The 24292-nt window shown below is 40.2% G+C and overlaps 2 protein-coding genes across 2 annotated transcripts; both read left to right on the forward strand.

The window, feature by feature from the left end:
- The first annotated feature begins 1861 nt into the window (after positions 1-1861).
- Positions 1862-4152, forward strand: LOC120945547 (serine/threonine-protein kinase SBK1-like). The gene is made up of 3 exons (XM_040359800.1): positions 1862-2025; positions 2863-3065; positions 3349-4152. Exons 1-3 carry the CDS (start codon positions 1863-1865, stop codon positions 4150-4152), a joined length of 1170 nt encoding a protein of 389 aa, XP_040215734.1. The 5' UTR covers position 1862.
- An 11783-nt stretch (positions 4153-15935) lies between these two features.
- Positions 15936-17252, forward strand: LOC120945555 (serine/threonine-protein kinase SBK1-like). The gene is made up of 2 exons (XM_040359813.1): positions 15936-16243; positions 16455-17252. The coding sequence occupies exons 1-2, from the start codon at positions 16049-16051 to the stop codon at positions 17250-17252; spliced, it is 993 nt and encodes a 330-aa protein (XP_040215747.1). The 5' UTR covers positions 15936-16048.
- The last annotated feature ends 7040 nt before the right edge of the window (positions 17253-24292 follow it).

Genomic DNA, 24292 nt, shown 5'->3' on the forward strand with positions numbered 1-24292 from the left:
ATTCAGTCTACAATCCGGTAACACATAAATACTATAAAACAAAAATAATTTTCAATTTCAAAGTAAATATGGTGGAAAGTTTAATTTCAAAACTCAGTAAAGTTTTTAAAGTATTAGGATTAAATATGCTGAAACCCAATCACCTATTCTCTAGAAAACCTGTTTATATGCAAATCGGCAAGAACAATGCGGGTTTTTTACACATCATTTACATGAGAAGTCAGCCAATGGAAAGCCTTCATTCTCTGCCTTCCCCGCCCATCTCCCTTTTATAAAGGGGACCTCTCCCTCCTCTGATCAGTAGCTCTACTTTCAGAGATCTCTGAACACTCATCTATTACAGCCTAGCTGGAGATTTGGTGACGTTGTCTGGTGTTGATCTGCAGAGGAACTTAATACTTTGAGAAACAAATCCAACTTCTTCACTGCTGAATCCTCTCCACATTAAGGTAAGGTCACATTAATTTAACCAATCAATGGATCTTTCTTATTTAATGAGCATACTGATAATAATTCTTCAGAGGTTTATGAGGTGTATGTAATAAATATATAAAACCTAAGTATGAAAAACTGATGAAAGGGGCATTGAGTGAAGGTTCAGGACAGGACAATATGTAATAGAATGTATACAGAAGACAGGATAGACATTGGAGGCTTGCCATGATCAGCCTGATGAAAACGTTTTTAGTAATACATTATATGCAATAACAGTTGGGGCAGTAATTTGTGTGATGTAATACAAAATGAGACAAATGTTTGGGTAGCCAAGTAATGTATAGTTGTCATAAATCTCCTATTACGCATATATTCCAATCTGTACAAAACAAATGACTGAAAAGTGTTGAATAGTTTGCTATGAAATACAACATTTTACATAATGACCTCACTGAACATTCCCTTCAATTAATTTCATGGCGTCGGTCAGTCTGATGATATGAGGTCTTATTGAGACCATAAAGATGACATTGAGCAGGAAAATGCATTGAAAATGTTTTTTAAGGTGCCTGAAAAGAGACAATTGAGTGTTTGGATGTTATGACATCACTCATGGTTATTGTGGGTCATTCTGGGACTTCAGTTTGGGGAGAATGATTTAGGGAACAGTCACTAATATCTTCTGATGGCTTTAGCATGGCCTCTAAAGTCTTGAACTGGGTACAAAAGGTGAGGAAACTAGTTTCCTTAGTCATAGTTCTGATTCAATTTACACTTCTTACTTGTCTGAGCTCTGTGTTCATCCTTCTGACTTTATGTAAGGAAACTGGAAAGTTGAGATAGCTGGTCGGCAAAAAAAAAAGAAAAGCAGAGTATCTCTTGTAGGTCATCCTTTTGGTATGTTTGGTCTTTTCATGGCAGTGTCTGCCAGAAATATAAGATTCACCAAAATTCTTCTGGCCAAAGTTTATTACATTTCCTTTCCCGAAGATCACTTAGAGGTAAAATTACTCTTTTGACCGCCCGGTTACCCAGACAGCCCCCACCCATGACTGAACTGATAACTATTGGATATATTGTGGTACCTATTTATTGTTATAAGTCTTGGCTTTTCTATTTGCTTTTGTAATTGATAAAGTTATAAATTTGCTTGATAATTGTCTTGTATATGAATCGCCGTATTTCTATATTCAGGTACTTTTAACTGTACATCATACATTTCTGTTGTTCTGTTCAAACTCTCACTTAACTTATTCCTGAGTCAAATTCATTAATATGTGGAGCTTTATTGAGCATTTCATATTTATAGGTATATAAATGCTAGTAATACCCTGTAGTGTTCATATTTTACACATTTCTAAAGTTTCTCTTAAAAGATTTGTTTTCTTTTTGTAAGAAATTTTAATTTTTTTCCTCTCCAGGACACTATGGCCTCTGTTGTTCATAATTTGGAAGGTGTTCTGGACAGAATGGTCTCCTCCTATTCAAAAGGTCTACAGGAGGTAGACTTACAGGAGTACTTCCTCAAGGTGAAGGAACTTGGAGAAGGAGGCTATGGAAGAGTATTATCAGCAAACCACAGGATAACAGGTCATTGAATTAATATAACTAACAATTCAATATCATCTACAATTATTTATATATATAAAACGTTTAAAACATTATTTAATGTTGGTAGAATTATTTAGGTAACTAAGCAATAGGCTGGGTCTTAATGTAAACATTAAAATACTTTGATGGGTACATATCTGTCTGGAGGAGTAGACTGTATTTGCATGCAGACTGCCCTAGATAATGGTCACGTGTGATGCTGATGCTCCATGATCAAAAGAAAAGGCATCCAATGAATGAAAGGGGTGGGCTAGGAACAGTCAGGCTGGGGAGGATATGATGCTAATAGAGGTGGGCATCACTCAGTCAGGAAACAAGATGGGGTCTGTTTGACTTGTTGCTTCTACTGCACATTGAGAAAAACTTGCAGTGTGCGGTGAAATCAGAGTGATGCCCCGTACACACGACCGGTTTTCCTGGCAGGAAAACTGCCATGAGAGCTTTTGGCTGGGAATCCCGGCCATATGTATGCTCCATCGCAGATTTCCCAACAGGAAAACGGTTTTTAAGCCTGCAGTTTCCCTATGGGGAAAACCTGCGGTGGAGCATACACACGGTCGGGTTTCCCGACCAAAGCTCTCATGGCAGTTTTCCTGTTGGGAAACCCAGCCATGTGTAGGGGGAAAAAAGCTACCGAGCAGGCATTAGAGATTTCAGTACGGCTTGTAAGGCTGAAATATAGCTTTAAATGAAGCATAATACATTCTCAAATATTTTATTAAGATCGGTTGCTCCAAGATTGAGATTTTTCATAAAAAATTACCAGCTATAAATTTCTAATTTTGTAATCTAAGTTTTTTTTTATTTATTTTTCAGGTCAAAAAATGGCATTGAAGATCATGGATAAAAACAGAATCAGCCAGCGGTCTTTCCTTGAGGAGTTCAGTGTTTCATACTTACTTTCTTCTCATCCCAACATCATCGGATGTTATGGCATTGCCTTCACCACCATCGATTACTTCGTCTTCGTCCAAGAACTGGCCCCTGTTGGTGATCTGTGCTCCATGATTTTACCACATGTAAGTACATTAAGTTTTCAGTATACCCATATTTTTAAGTTTTGATAAAGAAATGTTATAACAAATAGTTTGAATTTCCCATCACTTTACCATCGCCGGGAAATTTAGCGAAAGAGAATCTCTTTTGGGGGAACACATACAGAAATAGAATGCAACCATAGTCTAAAACTAAAAAAATAAAAAATAAATACGGCCATACATATACTTTAACTGATTGTGAATTTCTTTTCTACCCTACAGTATTTAACATCTATTTTGTATTTTGATTTCTTGTTTTTCCTAGGTGGGAATTCCAGAAGATGCTGTTAAAAGGTGTGCTGTACAGATCTCCAATGCTCTCGAATTCATGTCAGAAAAAGGACTTGTTCATATGGATTTGAAGCCAGAAAACATTTTGGTGTTCGACAAGGACTGCCATTCCATCAAGATCACAGACTTTGGCCTGGCTAAGGTCAAAGGAACAGTGATAACCTCCAGGTCTGGCAGCAAATTGTACATGGCCCCAGAATTGCGTGACATAACCATCTCAGATGGACTGGTTGTAGATGGCAGCCTGGATGTGTGGTCGTTTGGTTTCATCATCTACTGCCTACTCACAGGGGAGTTTCCATGGCAGGTGGCCACCCTTGATGATGAAGCATTTAAACGTTTTGTTGACTGGCAAAACAATTTTCATGTATACAATCCTCCTGAAGCATGGAGAAAGATTCCCACTGGAATACGAAGGATGTTTATCAATCTTTTGGCCATTGACTATATGAAGAGAAGTAAAGCTACAGAAATCCTGAAATATATGAGTGAAATTTGGAAGGAAGACACCCCAGATGAATCCACAGGACAAGAAGATGAGGATCCAATGGAAAGCAGTTCTGTACAATCTGAGGAATCCATGGCTTCCCGCTTGAACACCTCACAGGGTAGTGTTTCCATCACATCCTTGTCTTACTTTTTGACCACAGACTCTTGTGTATCTCAGTCTGAGATGACTCCAGAGCCAAAGAAGGACAACATGGAAGAGGCAGTAATCATATTTGATGAGGAATTTTCCTTACATGTTGGTGCAGAGGTAGACATTGAAGGAACATGAATTGGTGAGTGATGGAGCATCTAAAGGAACATCACATACATCCAACTTTCTGAGGTACGTGGCTTCCTCAATTCACTATTTAATGTTTTAGCATCATGTCACACTAGCAACTCTTCACTAAGGCCCAGATTCACAAAGGAGATACGAAGGCGTATCTCCAGATACGCCATCGTATCTCTGAGGCCCCGTACACACGGCCGAGAAACTCGACGTGCCAAACACATCGAGTTCCTCGGCCAGTTCAGCCCTGAAGCCGCCGAGGAGCTTGGCGGGCCGAGAGCTCCCATAGAACAATGAGGAAATAGAGAACATGTTCTCTATTTCCTCGCCGAGGTCCTCGTCGGCTTCCTCGGCCGAAAGTGTACACACGGCCCGGTTTCTCGGCAGAATTCAGCCAGAAACTCGGTCGGAAGCTGAATTCTGCCGAGGAAACTGGTCGTGTGTACGGGGCCTGAGTCTGAGCCGTCGTATCTATGCGCTTGATTCATAGAATCAGTTACGCATAGATTTCTATTAGATCGGACCGGCTTAAGTCTCTTACGCCATCGGATCTTAACTGCATATTTACGCTGGCCGCTGTGGGCGTGTACGCTGATTTACGCCTAGAAATATGTAAATCAGCTAGATATGCGAATTCACAAAGGTAAGCCCGGCCGACGCAGTACAGATACGCCGTTTACGTTAGGCTTTTCCCGGCATAAAGTTACCCCTGCTATATGGTGGCATACATGCGGCGTACCAATGTTAAGTATGGAAGTCGTTCCCACGTCGAATTTAAAAAAATTTACGTCGTTTGCGTAAGTCGTCCGTGAATGGGGCTGGACGTAATTTACGTTCACGTCGAAACCAATACGTCCTTGCAGCGTACTTTGGAGCAATGCACACTGGGATATTCCATGGACGGCGCATGCGCCGTTTGTGAAAAACGTCAATCACGTCGGGTCATGGTTAATTTAAATAACACACGCCCACCTCTTCACAATTTGAATTAGGCGGTCTTACGCCGGCCTATTTACGCTACGCCGCCGCAATTTTCTTTTGAGAATACGGCACTTGCCTGTAAAAGTTGTGGAGGCGTAACGTAAATAGAATACGTTACGCCCGCACAAAGATACGCCATTCTACGCGAATCCGGGCTTAAGTCATTTGTTTTTGCTCCACAATATGTGCCAGTGGTCTTGTTCAGTCATGCGGAGTCCCTCAAGGGTCTACTTTGTCGCCCGTACTATTCAATATCTATCTCCGCCCTCTCCTGGAAATCATCAGCAAATCAACCAGAACTTACTCTACCATTCCTACGTGGATGACACCCAACTCTACTTTCGCATCAGCAACAAAAAGGATCATTATCTCGGACTAGAGAAATGCCTTGCTCTGATAGAAAATTGGATGACAGAGAGTTACCTTAAACTCAATGGCTCAAAAACAGACAAACCATCACCCCCAGCACCAAAGTCAAAAGTCTCAGAGTCACTTTTGACTCCGAAATGACAATGGATGTACAAATAAGCTCAGTAGTCAGCGGATCTCACCATTTGCTGCGCCTGCGACGTAGACGCATTCCTTTAATCCCAAAAGAAGACATAGCAGTCGCGGTTGGAACGATAATCAACTCCAGACTCGACTATGCAAACGCCCTTTAGCTTGGACTCCCAAAGTACCAAATTGATCGTCTACAAGTCGTCCAGAATACGGCGGCACGACTTGTAACAGGAAAAAAACCCTGGGAATCATTCTCCCCTCCCTTAGATCTCATTGACTGCCAGTAAAAGACAGAATAACATTTAAGGCACTTTGTCTGACGCATAAGTGTGTTCAAAGTGCGCCCCAATATTTACATGACAAATTAAAAGGTCACAACCTCAATCGCGTCCTCCGTTCTACCAACTAAAATCTACTCCAGATACCCGAGGCCAGATACAAGTCCAAAGGAGTACGAAGATTTGCAGTCCAAGGACCTAGACTGTGGAACGCTTTACCAACCAGCATCCGAGCGGAAGTGAATCACGAGGCCTTCAGAAGAAAACTCAAAACCCACCTATTCTGAAGGCAATGTGTAGGAGGAAATGGATATCAAGCACCCCGAGGCGATTCATTTCTCATGTGTTGCGCTATATACATTTTTCACTCACTCACTCACTTACTCACTCACACTCCTATCCTTCCAAACCAAACTCAGCTCTGCTACTTCCTCACTCCCTACTCCTTCTATTGCCCATGATCTTCCTTAGCACATTCAACATTGCTTCATCCTCTTCTTCCTTCTTAACTTCCTCTAACCTTGGCCCACCAAATCGAACCCTCCTTACAGGCCCCCCCCCATAGATTGTATTTTTTTTGTCCCCCCCAATCCCTTTTTGTTAAAAAATGTACCCAGTGACTCATTTGCAAAAACAAGAGCGTGGTCAGTGGGGATTAGGACCTGAAAACGTTTGGTAAATATATTTTTTTTTTACTTTTCACAGGGCTGGGAGAAAGTAGTTACAGATAAGCATTAAATGGTGCCATTTCTCTATTGGGTTTTCATCTAATGCCGCGTACATACGCTCGGAATTTACGACAACAAATTTTCGATGGGAGCTTTTTGTCAAAAAATCCGACCGTGTGTAGGTTCCATCGGACATTTGCTGTCAGAATTTCTGACAACAAAAATTTGAGAGCTTGTTCTCAAATTTTCCGACAACCAAATCCGTTCTTGTAAATTCCGATCATGTGTGGACAATTCCGTTGCACAAAATTCATAATGGAGATAGCACATTCCTCACGCTGTTACGGACTGAAAAGCACGAGACTGCAAAGTGCGAATCGTCTCTCACCAAATTTCTACTAACACGACTGGTATTGAACTTCCCTTTTCTAGTGCCATCGTACATGTTGTATGTGATCGCGTTCTTGGCGTTTGGAATTTCCGACAACATTTGTGCGACTGTGTGTATGCAAGACAAGTTTGAGCCAACATCCGTCTGAAAAAAATCCACGGTTTTGTCGTCGGAGTTTCCGATCGTCTGTACGCAGCATAACGAGTAAATGTGGTGGAGTGATTATGTAGATATCTTATTACTACTTAGTCACAAGGATTTTGGTCAGAAAGAAAGGAAGGGCACAGAAGAAGAGTGGAGATGTTCTATGGATACAGGTTCTTTCACTGCATTCCTGTGTGTTGGATGATAAAAGTACTGACCATTGTTCAGGTCTTTATCAGCATCTGGACAAAGTTTATGAAGATTCCATTATGGTGGACATACAGGGGTTGGACAAAAATAAAGAAACACCACATGATTTGCAGGTGTAAAAGTGATTAAATATTTTGTATCGAAAGTGAAAGTGATTTAACATAAATTTTCTTCTGCTGTGTGGTGAGATCTCGAACGGGTTGGAAGTCTCACTTTCCTTACTCACTGTGTGCGCTCCTAGTAATACGGAGTCATCTCAGAGCTTACTGCATTTTCTGGATTTGACGTTTTACATTACAAAGGTCTTGTACTGTGTCTTTTCTCTATTCTTTTTGCATTAGAAGGAGCTCCCCCTCCAGATCACCCCGAGTTTCAAAGAATGAAAATTGTTGTTACCTGCTTATCTGGTGTCTATGTGACTCTAGTTGCCATGACTAAGTTCTGAGGGGCAGAGTGAAATGCATTGAGTCTGTGGCCTGGTGGGAGCTCAGGCTTGGGTTGTCTCTCTCATAACCATCACAGGACACCGTGGATGTGCAGAACCAGGGATCCTGATCACCTCCCCAGAGTAGAGTAAAAAATAAAAAAAAGTTGTGGTTGTTTACATTTTGTGTTTCTTTTTTTTCTACTTTCACCCATCATCATGGGTGGAAGGAAAGAAAATTTCTTGAAAAGTTAGTGTTGATGGAGAATCCCTCACACAGGAGCCAGTGGTAATTGGTGCTCAATATTTTGGGAGGCAGCAAACAAACCTCCCCCCGCTCACTCACACAGCCACCACAACCCCCTGACAGATGGGAAGGAGGCTTTACCTTAGGAGATGACGAGGATGGAGGATGAGCGGTAGGACTGCTGCTTCTCGTTCCAGCCGAGGGATGAGCTGGGGCTTCTCCTCCTGGCCTAACAGATGTTGCTTCTTCTCCTGGCTGAACAGGAAGTGGGTCCAGACACTCAATTGGCTGGGAGTCCTAAGACTATTGCGACGATACCTCACATGTGTGATTTGAGCACCGTTTACATATGCGGGCGCGACTTCCATATGCGCTTTCTTTCCTGCACGAGTTCGCAGGGACAGGGGCGCTTTTAAAAAAAAATGTTTTCTTATTTATTTTTGTATTTTTACATTGTATTTTTGTTTTAAATAAAAAACTCTGAATACTGTATTTTTTTTTAATCCGGCTCCATTGGTGGCCAAGTAAACCGGAAGTAACGATGTGACGTCGCTTCTGTGTTTACAGAGAGAAGACTGGAAGCAAGCTGTTTATGGCTTTTTGAGAGTGTGTCTCTAGGCACCAGAAGTGGCGCATCGGGAGGTACGGTAAGAGCAGCGGGAGGCGGCGGGAGGGGGGATGTCCCCTCCCATTCCTCTGGGATAACAACAAAGAGGCTTTTTACTGCATCATTGTTATCCTTTGAAAGCTGATCGCTTGTTTTTAAAAACGGTACAGGGATGGTGGTGTCTAACTGTGGCCATCGGGGAATGTCAGATTCCCCCTAAAGCCGAGGACACATATATGCATATACTCGGCGGGAAGATGTTAATAGTGTTTTTATTTATGTTAACTCTTGCACAGATTACTAATTTAATCAGTTGTGTCTCTCCCAATACTGGGGCAATCATTCAAATCTGACATTCCCTGATGGCCACAGTTGGACACCACTAGTCACAACAATGGAGTTTGGCTTCCATAAACATGGTCATTGTGATGGAAACCGTATCGGCAGTCACACCTGAGTCAGGTATTCTCCATCCTCTTTAACATATCAATTCACAATCCCATCAGCATTGAGATTTCCCAGGTGTTAACCTTCTCTATATATTCTGCAGCTGGATAGTCAATGTCAAAGTTTGAAGTAAAACCAAAGTGTATTTAGTGAATAACACAAATTCCATTGTATTAATACATTTACCTAAATATTTAAATAGTTGCTATTTTATATTTTATATTTTTCACTACATTTTAGATTTTCAGGTGCTTATTTTAGTGGCAGTTACCATGCAGTAGGCATCCCTGATGAACAACAGGTGACATAAAAGGAAACTCCATAACAAAGATATTGTTTTTATGTTGTCTTTTCGGACTAGAAGAACTATATTGAGATGAGGGGAAGTAAAGCAAAATTAATAGGATGGAATCAGATTCTCCATATGTAATGAGAAAATATGGCTACCATTATATGTGCATAAACATTTTTTTACTTAAACCTTAACTAAACTATTAAAAATTGCTAGCAGATATTTTTTATGGGAAATCAGACCCACAATGTTTTTTTCTCCATGGAAGCTTCTTTCTTGCCTGTGAGATTGTTTCCTAATTGTAGACTGACTGCCATACAGAGCAACTCGGCATGCAATCTCTGTATAATATGAGTAAGTGGTGAAACTTACTTACATCATACATGGCAAGCTGATAGAGAATACTAAAGACTACAGACACAGAAGACCGGGAGAAGATGGCATCTGCCATATTTTGTAAATATGATGTGTGCATACTTACACATTATGGCACGAGACCTGGGGACTCTTATGTTTAGTTCTCCTTTAAGCAGAGAAGTTTCATATATAAAATGGTTTAATAAGATCCATTCCTTCTCAACCTTTTCCACATAGAGAAAGTCGTGAAATAACATTCAAGTCTCAGAGAACCCCCAGCAAATGATTGCTATATCTACAGCTCTGTGTGTGATGGTCAGTAGGAAGAAGGTTCCTTACATTTGAGGTCAGTGGGAACCCCACTTACAGAAAGCTAGAAAGATCATTGGCGTCAGTGGCAATATATTAATGAGGCAGACATTGCTCCTTTTATCAAGGAACCTTGCCATTGACGTGGAGAAGATCTTTATACCTACCTCACTTACATGCTTAATGATACATACAATAAGTGATTAAAACCTTCCGTCTAAATAAGAATTAAAAACAAATGACAACGATGCAAAAAGAGAAAACAATTACATTTATTTATACAGAAAATAAACTTGTATTAATCCGATATTAGCAACTATAACATAAATGATACAACCTTAAAACAAAGATGTTACCAATGATACAAAATAAGACAAATAGGAATATTTCTATAATGGACACATCAGTATATCAGGACAAGTTGTAGGAAAGGAAGAGTTACAGAAAAGATGAAGACAATGAAGGAGATACATTTACAGAGAGAAACCTTACATCATCATGCTCCTTAGATCAAATCATCAGGCTTAGAGAGAGCGGGGGTGGCTTGCTGTACTACTTTATACCCCCCATGCCCCTACGTCCCCCCCATCCAGGTTCCAAACCCCCCTGGGACCTTGTCATTGGTCCAGCACTGTTCAAATTCTGATTGGTTGCCCCTGAAGCCTCCTAAATGTTCATGATCAGGTCCTAAACTTCCGGTGCCTCTCGGTCTACTACATGTCTATGATGTAATAAACAACCCCTTTGATCTCCAGCCCAACCAGTTTCCACATTAGCATGTTAACGGCCCCCTGGTGAGATGAAGCCTCTACGTCTCTTAACCCCCCTGGCGGTATTCCCGAGTCTGACTCGGGGTTACATTTCTTTTCTGCGATCGGTAACCCCGAGTCAGACTCGGGTTAGCCTCGCAGCATCCATAGGCAGGGTTTACTTACCTTGTCCCTGGATCCAGCTATGCCACCTCGCTGTGTGAGCGATTCACACAGTGCCTCTGGGTGCTGTCGATCTCCGTTCCCTGCGACGTTACAACACACGGGAACAGAGAACGGCGCCAAATTTAAAAAAGTAAACAAACACCTTACATACAGTATACTGTAATATTATAGATTACAGTACTGTATGTAAAAAACTACACACCCCCCTTGTCCCTAGTGGTCTGCCCAGTGCCCTACATGTTTTTTTTATATAATAAAAACTGTTCTTTCTGCCTGCAAACTGTAGATTGTCCATAGAAACCAAAAGTGTCCCTTTATGTCAAAAATGGTTTTAGAGCAGCTAGAAAACAGCGATAATAAATTATAATCACTTGCAGAATTGTGCGATAGCAATTTGTGGGGAAATTCATCATAAAAAAAAATAAAAGAAATGACAGCGACAATTCTGCAACTGAGCAAATTTTAGTGATTTTGAGTTGATTAAATTATTGAATAATTTTTATTATAATTATATTATTATTTGTTAGAATTATTTATAATTATTTATTATATTATAATTTATAATTTTGTTTTAAAAAAAAATCATACCCGGGATGCCTACTAGACTCTTGTTTGGTCAGAATTAAGTGAGTTATTTCTAAAAATTACAGGCCTACAGTTTAAAACGCCAAATTTCCTTGCACATAATGGTACCGCTTTCAGCACTTAAAATCTGAAATAATCATACCGCTAGGGAGGTTAAGGTGCTTTACCAAACAAAAGGATAATTTAATTATCACCTGGAGATATTCAATAGTTCCCACGAGTAAAAACAAAAGTCCTTTTAAAATATAAGCTGGGCCCCTATTTCATCATATCACAAAATATATAAAGTCTTGTAAAAACATATACATACATACACGTGTCCAATGGGGCATGGTAATTTAATTAGAGTCCTTGCAATGGTTCCCTTGAAGCTCCATGATATAAATATGAATTTCAAAATCTCCACCACACCATTTATAATACTATGCTTTTTTTTTTATTTATTTATCATTAAGCTGTAAAGCTAAACATTACATCAACAAAGCCTATTGGGCATGCCCAAGCTTGGAATTGTAAACAAGGTAAAAGACACTAAAACAATTAATAAATAAATAAATAAAAATCTTAGTTATATCCTGATAAACATGGTATTGGTAACCAAGGCTTAAGATGACTTCTTTTTTGGTAGCTGGAGAGTTCGAAATAGACATCTGAGGACTTTCCTCATTACAAAGAAGTCGGAAGAGAGATATTCAGAAGTGAAATAGTGCGTATTATGGAGGCGTTGCTGTTGACCCAACAGGATCCCCAGAGTCTTTAGTATTCTCTATCGGCTTGCCATGTATGATGTAAGTACGTTCCAGCACTTACTCATATTATACAGAGATTGCATGCCGAGTTCCAAATATCCCACACCTTGGAGAACTTGTGTGGGCAACCCCTAGATTTGTAAGTAAATGTATACAATTGGACCATTTTGTTAACAATAGACTTCCAATAATCTAAAGTAGGTGCCTGGGGAGATTTCCTATAATACCAAGGTTAAGGCTTTCTTTATACCATGACAAAATCTAGTGTTGTGTTATTGTTTTTTATTTTTTTAATTATGGCAACTCTTGTACAGGTTACTAATGTTCCCACCTATGCGTGTTTCAATACTGAGACAATGATGCAAATTTGGTATTCCCTGAGAGCCACAATAGGACACCACTCTTCCCAACAATGGAGGTTGGTTTCCATAAACATGGTCATTGTGATGGAAACAGTATCAGCAGTCACACCTCAGACAGACATTCTACCTCCTCTTTAGCATATCAATTCAATATCAATGAGATGATAAGTTATGTCCTGGGAGTGAACATTCTCTTTATATTCTACAGAGAGACATTGTCCATGAAAACCAAAGTGTACTTTTAATAAAAAACACAATCTCAGTCGTATTATTAAATTGACCTAAATTGTTAAATAGTTGCTATTTGATATTTTTCACCACATTTCAGATATTCAGGTGCTTCTTTTCAAAAGGTCAACCCCATGCAGTAGGCATCCCTGATGAACAACAGGTGACATAAAGGGAAGTAACATAGAAAGTGTATTGATTTTATACAGTCTGTTCAGACTGGTGGAACTATAATGAGATGAGGTGAAGAAAAACAAAAATCAAAAAAGATGGAAGAAAATTCTCAATCTAGTATGAGAAATTGTGACTCCCTTCTTTTACACATAAGCATTTTTTTTTTACTTAAAGCATAACTAATCAAATTTATATACTGTAAAACCTGGTCGGCCAATAAATAAAGCTGAGGACTCTGAACCCAGAAGACCGGGAGAAGGTAGCAATGGGGCAACTAGAGGAAACAAAGACATCATGTGAGGTAAGTATGCCATAATGTGCAAACATTAGGTGTGTACTTGCACTTATGTTTAATTTCAACAGAAACTTATTATATATATATATATATATATATATATATATATATATATATATATATATATATATATCCTGGAGGACTGCCTAAAACACCCCTTTCTCAAACTTAAAAAAATCCAAAAAGATTATCGGTGTCAGTTGCAACTTATCAATGAATTTGCTTCTTGGTCAAGCAACCCTTAGCAATAATGGAACCCTGGTTGAAATAAGCTCACCTTCATCTAGTTAATTTTTTTTATTGGAACTAAGCGTTCAGCAGTTAAAGGGGTTGTAAAGGTACACTTTTTTTCCTAAAAAGCTTCCTTTACCTTAGTGCAGTCGTCTTTAACTTACCTCATCCTTCCAATATTCCTATCCTGACAGGTCATTTAAATCCTCCTTCAAACTATTTTAATGCTGATGATATTTTTATACTCCATTTTTTTATCTTCAATAAGTCCTTATTAATCTAAAGCCATTGTGAACAATGTTACTAGAAAGCATAAAACATAGGCAAAAGGCAAAAACCCACAAGAACCTACAGCCAATGTTATATTTTTTTGTTTTTTCTCAATAAATTATCTGGTTATTTTTCCCTTTTGTTTAAAAAATGAGCAGCGCTGCTTATTTTTTAAACAGTGTTTTTTATTTGATGTTCTATCAAAGCTAGGGTGGCAGTGGTCTGTTTTTTGTATTTCAGTCCCTAAACACATTTTTCTGTGGCGCTGTTTTTTTTATTAATCTTAACATTTTGATATCCCTTTTGGGTTATGATAACTAGCTGCCATGGAAGTATTTGGGAATATGAAGAAAAGGGTGGTAGATTTAGAGGAAGTTTCCAGTTTCCACCAAGGAACACCTGGGATAGACTTAGAAAACTATTTTAAACAGTTGAAACATCTAATGGAAAAACAAATTAAGATTTGGTGGGAGGTGAATATTCTGGAATTATATATTAAGGAGAGGAGAATATGAAGGAGGTGGAGATGGGACACCAGAAAAACAGACCAGTGCTTCTCATAACAGTATTTTATTTAATGTTCTATCAAAGCTAGAATGGCAGTGGTCTGTTTTATTTTTGGTATTTTTGTCTCTTTTTTTGTGGCGCTGTTGTTTTTTTTAATCTTAGTTCTCCCTCTTGTATTAGTTATTCAGTCTACAAACCGGTAAATTATAAATATTAGAAAACAACAAACATTTTCCATTTCATAGTTAATATGGTGGAAAGTTTAATTTTAAAACTCAGTAAAGTTTTTAAAGTATTAGGATTAAATGTGCTGAAACCCAATCACCTATTCTCTAGAAAACCTGTTTATATGCAAATCGGCAAGAACAATGCAGGTTATTTACACATCATTTACATGAGAAGTCAGCCAATGGAAAGCCTTCATTCTCTGCTTTCCCCTCCCATCTCCCCTTTATAAAGAGGACCTCAACCTCCTCTGATCAGTGACACTACTGTCAGAGATCCCAGTACACGCATCTATTACAGCCTAGCTGGAGATTTGGTAACGTTGTCTGGTGTTGATCTGCAGTGGAACTTAATACTTTGAGGAACGAAGCCGACTTCATCACCGCTGAATCCTCTCCACATTAAGGTAAGGTCACATTCATCTAACTAATCTATTGAGTGCTCAGATGTTGTGACATCACTCATGATTATTGTGGGTCATTCTGAGACTTCATAGTCTTGGGGAGAATGTTTTAGGGAAGAGCCACTAATATAAAGATTTTTTTTTTCTTAATGTAACAAGTTTTCTGTTTTTGCTCTCCAGGACACTATGGCCTCCGTTGTTGATGATGTGGAAGGACTTCTGGATAGAATGGCCGCCTTCTTTTCCCAAGGGCTGCAGAATGTAGACTTAGAGGAGCACTTCTTCAATGTGAAGGAACTTGGAGAAGGAGGCTATGGAAGAGTATTATCGGCAAACGAAAAGATAACAGGTCAGTAAATTATTCTAACCAACATTTCAATATCGTCTATGATCATTTATGTATATGTATGTAAATTTGATCTGTAATCTATAGACTTTATATTTATTACATCTCTTTAAGTATAAACTGTGTAAAGTATGAATTTATGTTGGTAGAATTATTTAGGTAACTAAGCAATTGGCTGGGTTTTGGGAAGAGTTATACAAATATCAAAATTCTATGATGGGTACATATCTGTCTGGAGGAGTAGACTGTATTTGCATGCAGACTGCCCTAGATAATGGTCACATGTGATGCTGATCCTCCATGATTAAAATAACAGAAATCCAATGAATGAAAGGGGTGGGCCAGGAACAGTCAGGCTGGGGAGGATATGATACTAATAATGACGGACGTTCTCCGTCCAGGAGACAAGATGGGGTCTGTCTGGCTTGTTGGAGCTTCTAATGCACTTTGGAAAAAAATGAGAGTAGGAAATTTGAATCCAGGAGAGTTTCTTTAGTACGGGAGAGGTTCCTGTACAGCTGACTGCTGGTAAGGATGGCATTTAGCTTTAATACTTAATATTAATACTTAATACTTAGCATAATACATTCTCAAATAATTTAATAAGATCTGTTGCTCCAAGATTGAGATTTTCAAGTGGGCTTAAAAAATATCCAGCTAAAAAATTCCCAATTCTTAATCCAAGTAAAATTATTAATTATTTTTTTTATTTTTTTTTACAGGTCAAACCATGGCATTGAAGATTATGGATAAAAAGAGAACCAGACAGCAGTCTTTTCTCCAGGAGTTTAGCATTTCATACTTACTTTCTTCTCATCCCAATATCATCGGATGTAATGGCATCGCCTTCACCACCATCAACTACTTTGCCTTTGCCCAAGAACTGGCCCCTGTTGGTGATCTATCCTCCATAATTTTACCACACGTAAGTACATTAAGGTTTCAGTATGCCCATTTTTTGGGGGGATTTTGGTAAAGAAGTGTTGCAACTAATATTTTGAATTTCCCATCACTTTTTCCTAATGATGGTGAAAAGTTATGACCATACATATAATTTAACTGATTCTGAATTTCTCTTTAAACTCCACCAAACTGTATTTTAACATCTCTTTTGTATTTTGATATTTTTTTCCTAGGTGGGAATTCCAGAAGATGCAGTCAAGAGGTGTTCTGTACAGATCTCCAATGCTCTTGAATTCATGTCTGAGAAAGGACTTGTTCATATGGATTTGAAGCCAGAAAACATTTTAGTGTTTGACAAGGACTGCCAAATCATCAAGATCACAGACTTTGGCCTTGCTAAAGTCAGAGGGACAGTGATAACCTCCGGGTGTGGCAGCAAATCTTACATGGCCCCAGAATTGGGTGACATAACTGTCTCAGATGGACTGGTTGTAGATGGCAGCTTGGATGTGTGGTCGTTTGGTCTCAACATCTACTGCCTACTCACAGGGGAGTTTCCATGGCAGGTGGCCACCCTTGAAGATGAAGGATATAAATGTTTTGTTGACTGGCAGAACAATTTTCATATGGACAATCCTCCTGAAGCATGGAGAAAGATTCCCACTGGGATACGAAGGATGTTTATCAATCTTTTGGCCATTGACTATATGAAAAGAAGTAAAGCTACAGAAATTCTGAAATATGTGAGTGAAAGCTGGAAGGAAGATTCTCCAGATGCAGCCACAGGACAAGAAGATGAGGATTCCATGAAAAGCAGTTCTGTACAATCTGAGGAATCCATGACTTCCGACCTGAACACCTCACAGGGTAGTGTTTCCATCACATCCTTGTCTTACCCTTTGACCACAGACTCTTCTGGATCTCAGTCTGAGATGACTGCTGAGCCACAGAAGGATACCATGGAAGAGGCACTTATCATATTTGATGATAAATTTTCGTTACACGTTGGTGCAGAGGTAGACATTGAATGAACACTAATTCATGAGTGATGGTGCATCAGAAAAAACATCACATATGACCAACTTTCTCAGGTATGTGGCTTTCTCAATTCCCTATTCAATGTTTTATGGTCATGTCACACTACTATTAAAATTTACTATTTAACTCCCAATAATGTTGTTACACTCTAAACCTTTCATCCAACCTCTAAAGTATTGCAAGACTAGCATTAGGTGTGTTCTATGCCTACATACTTTGTGCTATGTGTCCTTCCCTTTCATCTCAGGAAGTAGGGAGGTGTGCCAATGATGGAACGTCTGTTAGCAATTCTCAGAGTGGTGGGGATAAAATGTGTAGTTATGAAAATTAAAGTGAAACCTGAATCAAAGAGGCTGATACAAAGGGTCTTCTAGATAACAATGGTAATAGCAGGACTCTTGTTGGATATGATATTACCAGTTTGCTGGAAAACATTTTAAATGGTTTCTATTTTATTATGGCATTATGGCATTGCCAAGACCAATTATAACACGTTTAGAGCAAGAACACTTGTGAAGGATAGTTGCTTATTGGTTGGTGTAGGTCTCTATCCATTTGTATTTTGTCTTGTTTACTAGATTTGTCTATTTTGTTTTTTTGTAATTCACACAACCACAACCTGTTATATAACCTCCTGGTGCAACTTTTTAAACCCTTTTGTAACCTTTTTAACAACCATATAATTTATTACCATTTCATATACTGTATAAATATATACTTTATTACCACAGAATACCTGGTCATTCTACATAAATATATATAGACCTTCAGAACTGACCACATGCAGTTTATTATTATAAATTACATTTATTTTTAAGATTTAATTTCAGGGATCGCTTCTCTATTTTGTTCTAACAGAATTCTTTAAATTGTCTTAGTTTTTCTCTAACAATATTTCTTTACATTTTTTAGATGACAAGTCTGGACTATCCCCGGTGGATGAACAAGACCCCTGCCTGGTACATGAGGGATGTAACTTGTACATATATGAGTAGTTACTCCTCCTGTGCACTGGGTGGGGCTCTTGAATTTTCTTTCATCTAACCAGGCACACCCTAATCCATACCTCCCAATCAGGGATGAGTCCCGGAATAGCCGCGGCGTGTGCAGGTTGTCATTATTCCCGCATGCCGCAAGCTACATTTGTATGGCAGTCGCATCGCTCCCCTCTGCCTCTGACACACACAGTGCACGGTGAGCTTTAGCTACCCATTGGCTGAGTAGGCAGCAGGGGGCGGTGCAGCTGCTTCCTCGGCCAATGGGTGCACAAAGGGCTGTCCTTCCCTTCAAATTCGCCTTATTCAAGTTCCTCACAGGAGAGGCTGAGAGGGGGAGGAGTGGAGCCATGCAGCCTGCAGTGGAGGACGAGTTCAGCCTAGCCTAAGGTAAGCTAGCTGAACAACATGCCACTGACAGGACTGTGTGCATATCTTAGTGGGGAGGGGGAGAGGAGGATGGGCTATGTGTAGCAGGCTCCTGTCTCATGCTGTTACACAAGATCGTTTTTATGTGTGGCTGTGAACTGCTCTGCTTCTAAAGGGAGCATGTTTTCTGAGATCTCCCCCAATCTATATTACACCTCCCTGTCCCTACCCATTATCTGCTCACCAGGCACAGCCTCCTCTCCTGTATGACCACCTCATGTGTCAGGCTGTGGCACTACAAATCCCAGCATGCCAGGAGAGGGGAGGCAGGAGCAATATCACAGATCAGGCTGGTTTTGTAGATTAAAAGTTCTGGTGTTGTATAGTGTGTTTTATGAAATGTATGATAATTATATATTTGATTATTTTGCTTGATGGTCTTAAGGTGTTTATTCATATATTTTTTTGTAAGTAGTGAGCAGATTTGGTGTGGAAGTGCATTGGAGTCTTTTTATTTGTTTATAATGGAAAGAGTAGTGGAGTGATGGATGGACAGAGAGATGGAAAGAATGAGGAGTGAGTTGGGATCCTTTCACATGATCAGGTCTGTCTGTCAGTTTTTCAGGCGGACCTGATCGGACGCTCCATTCATCTCTATGGAGTGACGGATGTCAGCGGTGACATGTCCGCTGACATCCAAATCCGTTAATCCAGGTGGATGGAAACCCTATTTTCCATCCCTTTGGCAGATGGGATGAAAACGGACAGGCAGATCTGTTTTTATCCCATCCCCCATAGAGGAGAGCGGAGCTCTAAAAGGTCCATCTCTCCACAGTGAGCAGACACAGACCTGTCGGCTCAGCGGGGCTCAACGAAGCGATCCCTGCTGAGCAAACGAAGTCCATGAAAACCGACGTGTGTGTGTGAAAGAGCCCTAAAGTATAGAGGTATAGATTGGGTGACAGGGAGATGGATGATGGGACAGAGCAAGGCATGGAGGGATGTGAGCGAGACACAGAAATGGAATGATGAAGCAAAGGATGGAGGGATGGAAAGAAAGAAAGAGGGAGAGACAGAATACTAGAGGGATGAAAGTGATGGAGGATAGAAGAGGTGGAGGGATATAGGGCACAAGGATTGTTGGATGGACAGTATGATGGAGGGAGGAATGGAGTAAAAGATAAAAGGATGGAGTTATGGAAAGATGAAAGAAAGGAGGGATAGAGTAACAGAGGGATGGAAGTGATGGAGGGTGAAGAGGCTGGCGGCACCTGCAACAGAGAGAGGGATGGAGACAGGAGGTCTTTAGAATTGGGGACATACATTCTTGTGATCCTGGTGGCTACCTGGGATTCCCCCTCACTTTCTCTGGTGGCTATTAAACAGAAATTAGGGGGAAATCTCTCCAGTGGTGACAATCTGATGGGTTACAATAACTCATCCTTACTATATCAAAAATAACACAAGAAATATGTTTTGTTTTTTTTACCTTAATATCTGTCTTAAACCACTGTACTAACTGCATATTGTACTTGTCTGTAGCTTAAGTACTGAAATTTGCACGGAAAACAAATTCTGTAACTTTTAGAAAATGCCAGTAAAAACGTGGCTGTGCCAGCAAATATTGAATTTCGCATCAGTGAATTTCAGTCTGGTAGGTTGGCAACACTGATCATGGGAAATGTAGTCCCGGAGGATTGGCGGCCCCAGGTGTGTCCACGGAGAGCAGGCTTCAGCCCCCAGCATGCATGAACTCTCCTGGGGGGCCCTGTAACCAAGAGAAAGCAGAGGAATTGACTGATAATAGAAGAGTAAAAGAAAGGACTGTGCTGGGGGAAGCCAGAGAGGGAGCCACGCTATACCCCTGTACCCACACCAACAGAGAGGGAGCCACGCTATACCCCTGTACCCGCACCACCAGAGAGGGAGCCACGCTATACCCCTGTACCCGCACCACCAGAGAGGGAGCCAGGCTATACCCCTGTACCTGCACCACCAGAGAGGGAGCCAGGCTATACCCCTGTACCCGCACCACCAGAGAGGGAGCCAGGCTATACCCCTGTACCCGCACCACCAGAGAGGGAGCCACGCTATACCCCTGTACCCGCACCACCAGAGAGGGAGCCACGCTATACCCCTGTACCAGCACCACCAGAGAGGGAGCCAGGCTATACCCCTGTACCAGCACCACCAGAGAGGGAGCCACACTATACCCCTGTACCAGCACCACCAGAGAGGGAGCCAGGCTATACCCCTGTACCCGCACCACCAGAGAGGGAGGCACGCTATACCCTCTTATGCCACGCATATTTTAGGCTGCATTCTTGCGATGGCCGCTAGGGGCGCTCCCATTGTGCTCAGTGTATAGTATGCAAATTGCATACTAACACCGATTCACAATGTTGCGCGAGCCCTGCGTACGCAACTTACGTAAGGCTGCCCCTTCTAATAGTAGGGGCAGCCAATGATAAAGGATACCCGTCGTTCACGCGTCGCCAAATTTGAATTTTACGTCGTTTGCGTAAGTGATTCGTGAATGGCGCTGGACGCCATTCACATTCACTTGGAAGCAAATGATGTCCTTGCGACGTCATTTGCCGCAATGCACGTCGGGAAAGTTTCCTGACGGAGCATGCGCTCTACGCTCAGCGCGGGAGCATGCCTAATTTGATTCCCGCCCCCTACGGGATCATTTACATTAGGCGCCCTTACGCAGGGCAATTTTAAAGAGCGCACACGCAATTTACGGAGCTACTGCTCCGTGAATCGTGCACAGCGCAGATAATTTGCGGGGGCGCAGGGCAAAAACGCTGCCCTGTGCCTCCGTAAAAAAGGGGCAAATCTCTTTGAATCCGGGCCATTAGATTGCTCACTTGCACTGTATATATTTTCTTTCTATATCCCTTTTTTTTTCTCCTCACATATATATAGGCTTGGATGGGAAAGCCTTCCCAAAGTAATATACACTTAATCAGATATCACTTTTTGGGGGTTCCCCCTTTTTTTTTTTTCCTTCTTTCTCTCTTCCTCTTTGATGGAGGGGGAAGACGAGGGAGACAAGGCTCCTCTCCCCAGTATTTCTCTCTCCCTCGTCTTCTTCTTCCTACATCTTTGGCCCTGTCTTGTCCCTCTTTCTCTTATCCCTATCCTCATTTAATCTATTATTGTCTGTCACTTTGTCTATTTTGGACCGAGAAGTCAGGGGACATAGGATTAGGGATAATGTACATAGGGTAAGGGGATATTCCACTATAAGAATAACAATTACTATAAATATTAGTCAAATTTTATGAAGGGGTTATATTGAGACCGTTTATGTTTGTTTGTACTATCAGTGTTTTTAAATAATTTGTATCTATTTTTTTTTTGTATTGTAATGTATGTATTGTTGAAAAAAGATTAATAAAGAGAAATTTAAAAGCTGCACAGGGTGGGCCAACTCAGTATTAAACCCTATGGACTAAGACTGGGATGCCATTAAAGTTTGTGTGCGTGTAAAGGCAGGTGTCCCAATACTTTTGTCTGTTTGAGCTTTGGGGTGCACACCCTAATGCAATAGGCTGCGCACGCCTATGCTCTGGACACAGAAGACCGGGAGAAGATGGCATCTGCCATATTTTGTAAATATGATGTGTGCATACTTACACATTATGGCACGAGACCTGGGGACTCTTATGTTTAGTTGTACTTTAAGCAGAGAAGTTTCATATATAAAATGGTTTAATAGGATTCATTCCTTCTCAACCTTTTTCACATAGAGAAAGTCACAAAATAACATTCAAGTCTCAGAGAACCCCCAGCAAATGATTGCTATATCTACAGCTCTGTGTGTGATGGTCAGTAGGAAGAATGTTCCTTACATTTGAGGTCAATGGGAACCCTTCTTACAGAAAGCTAGAAAAATCATCGGCGTCAGTGACAATATTTTAATGAGGCAGACATGGCTCCTTTTATCAAGGAACCCTTCCCATTGACGTGGAGATCTTTATACCTACCTCACTTATACGCTTAATGATACATACAATAAGTGATTAAAACCTTCTGTCTATATAAGAATTAAAAACAAATGACAACGGTGCGAAAAGAGAAAACAATTACATTTAGTTATACAGAAAATAAACTTGTATTCATCCGATATTAGCAACTATAACATAAATGATACAACCTTAAAACAAAGATGTTACCAATGATACAAAATAATACAAATAGGAATATTGCTATAATGGACACATCAGTATATCAGGACAAGTTGTAGGAAAGGAGGAGTTACAGAAAAGATAAAGACAATGAAGGAGATACATTTACAGAGAGAAACCTTACATCACCATGCTCCTTAGATCAGATCATTGGGCTTAGAGAGAGCGGGGGTGGCTTTCTGTACTGCTTTATACCCCCCATGCCCCTACTTCCCCCTCATCCAGGTTCCAACCCCCCTGGGACTTTGTGATTGGTCCAGAGTTTCACAAATTCTGATTGGTTGCCCCTGAAGCCTCCTAAATGTTCATGATCAGGTCCTAAACTTCCGGTGCCTCTCGGTCTACTACATGTCTATGATGTAATAAACAACCCCTTCGATCCCCAGCCCAACCAGTTCCCACATTAGCATGTTAACGGCCCCCTGGTGAGATGGAGCCTCTATGTCTCTTAAGATGCTTTACCAAACAAAAGGATAATTTAATTATCACCTGGAGACATTCAATAGTTCCCACTAGTAAAAAAAAGTCATTTTAAAATATAAGCTGGGCCCCTATTACATCATATCACAGAATATAAAAAGTCCTGTAAAAACATATACATACACACACGTGTCCAATGGGGCATGGTAATTTAATCAGAGTCCTTGCAATGGTTCCCTTGAAGCTCCATGATATAAATATGAATTTCAAAATCTTTATAATACTATGTTTTTTTTTTTTTGTTTTTTATTAAGCTGTAAAGGTAAACATTACATCAACAAAGCCTATTGGGCATGCCTAATCTTGGAATTGTAAACAAGGTAAAAGACACCAGAAAAATTAATAAAAAATAGTTATAACCTAATAAACATAGCATTGGTAACCAAGGCTTAAGATGACATCTTTTGTGGTAGCTGGAGAGTGTGAAGTAGATATCTGAGGACTTTCCTCATTACACAGAACTCAGCAAGAGAGATATTCAGAAATAAAATAGTGCATATTATGGAGGCGTTGCTGTTGACCCAACAGTATCCCTGGAGTCTTTAGTATTCTTTATCGGCTTGCCATGTATGATGTAAGTACTTTCCAGCACTTACACATATTATACAGAGATTGCATGCCGAGTTGCAACCCCTAGATTTGTAAGTAAATGTATACAATGTGACCATTTTGTTAACAATAGACTTCCAATAATCTAAAGTAGGTGCCTGGGGAGATTTCCTATAATACTAAGGTTAAGGCTTTCTTTATACCATGACAAAATCTAGTGTTGTGTTAATGTTTTTTATTTTTTTAATTATGGCAACTCTTGTACAGGTTACTAATGTTCCCACCTATGTGTGTTCCAATACTGAGACAATGATGCAAATTTGGTATTCCCTGAGAGCCACAATAGGACACTATTCTTCCCAACAATGGAGGTTGGTTTCCATAAACATGGTCATTGTGATGGAAACAGTATCAGCAGTCACACCTCAGCCCGCTATTCTACCT

Source organism: Rana temporaria, chromosome 1 (assembly GCF_905171775.1).
Source record: "Rana temporaria chromosome 1, aRanTem1.1, whole genome shotgun sequence".
NCBI classification, from domain to species: domain Eukaryota; kingdom Metazoa; phylum Chordata; class Amphibia; order Anura; family Ranidae; genus Rana; species Rana temporaria.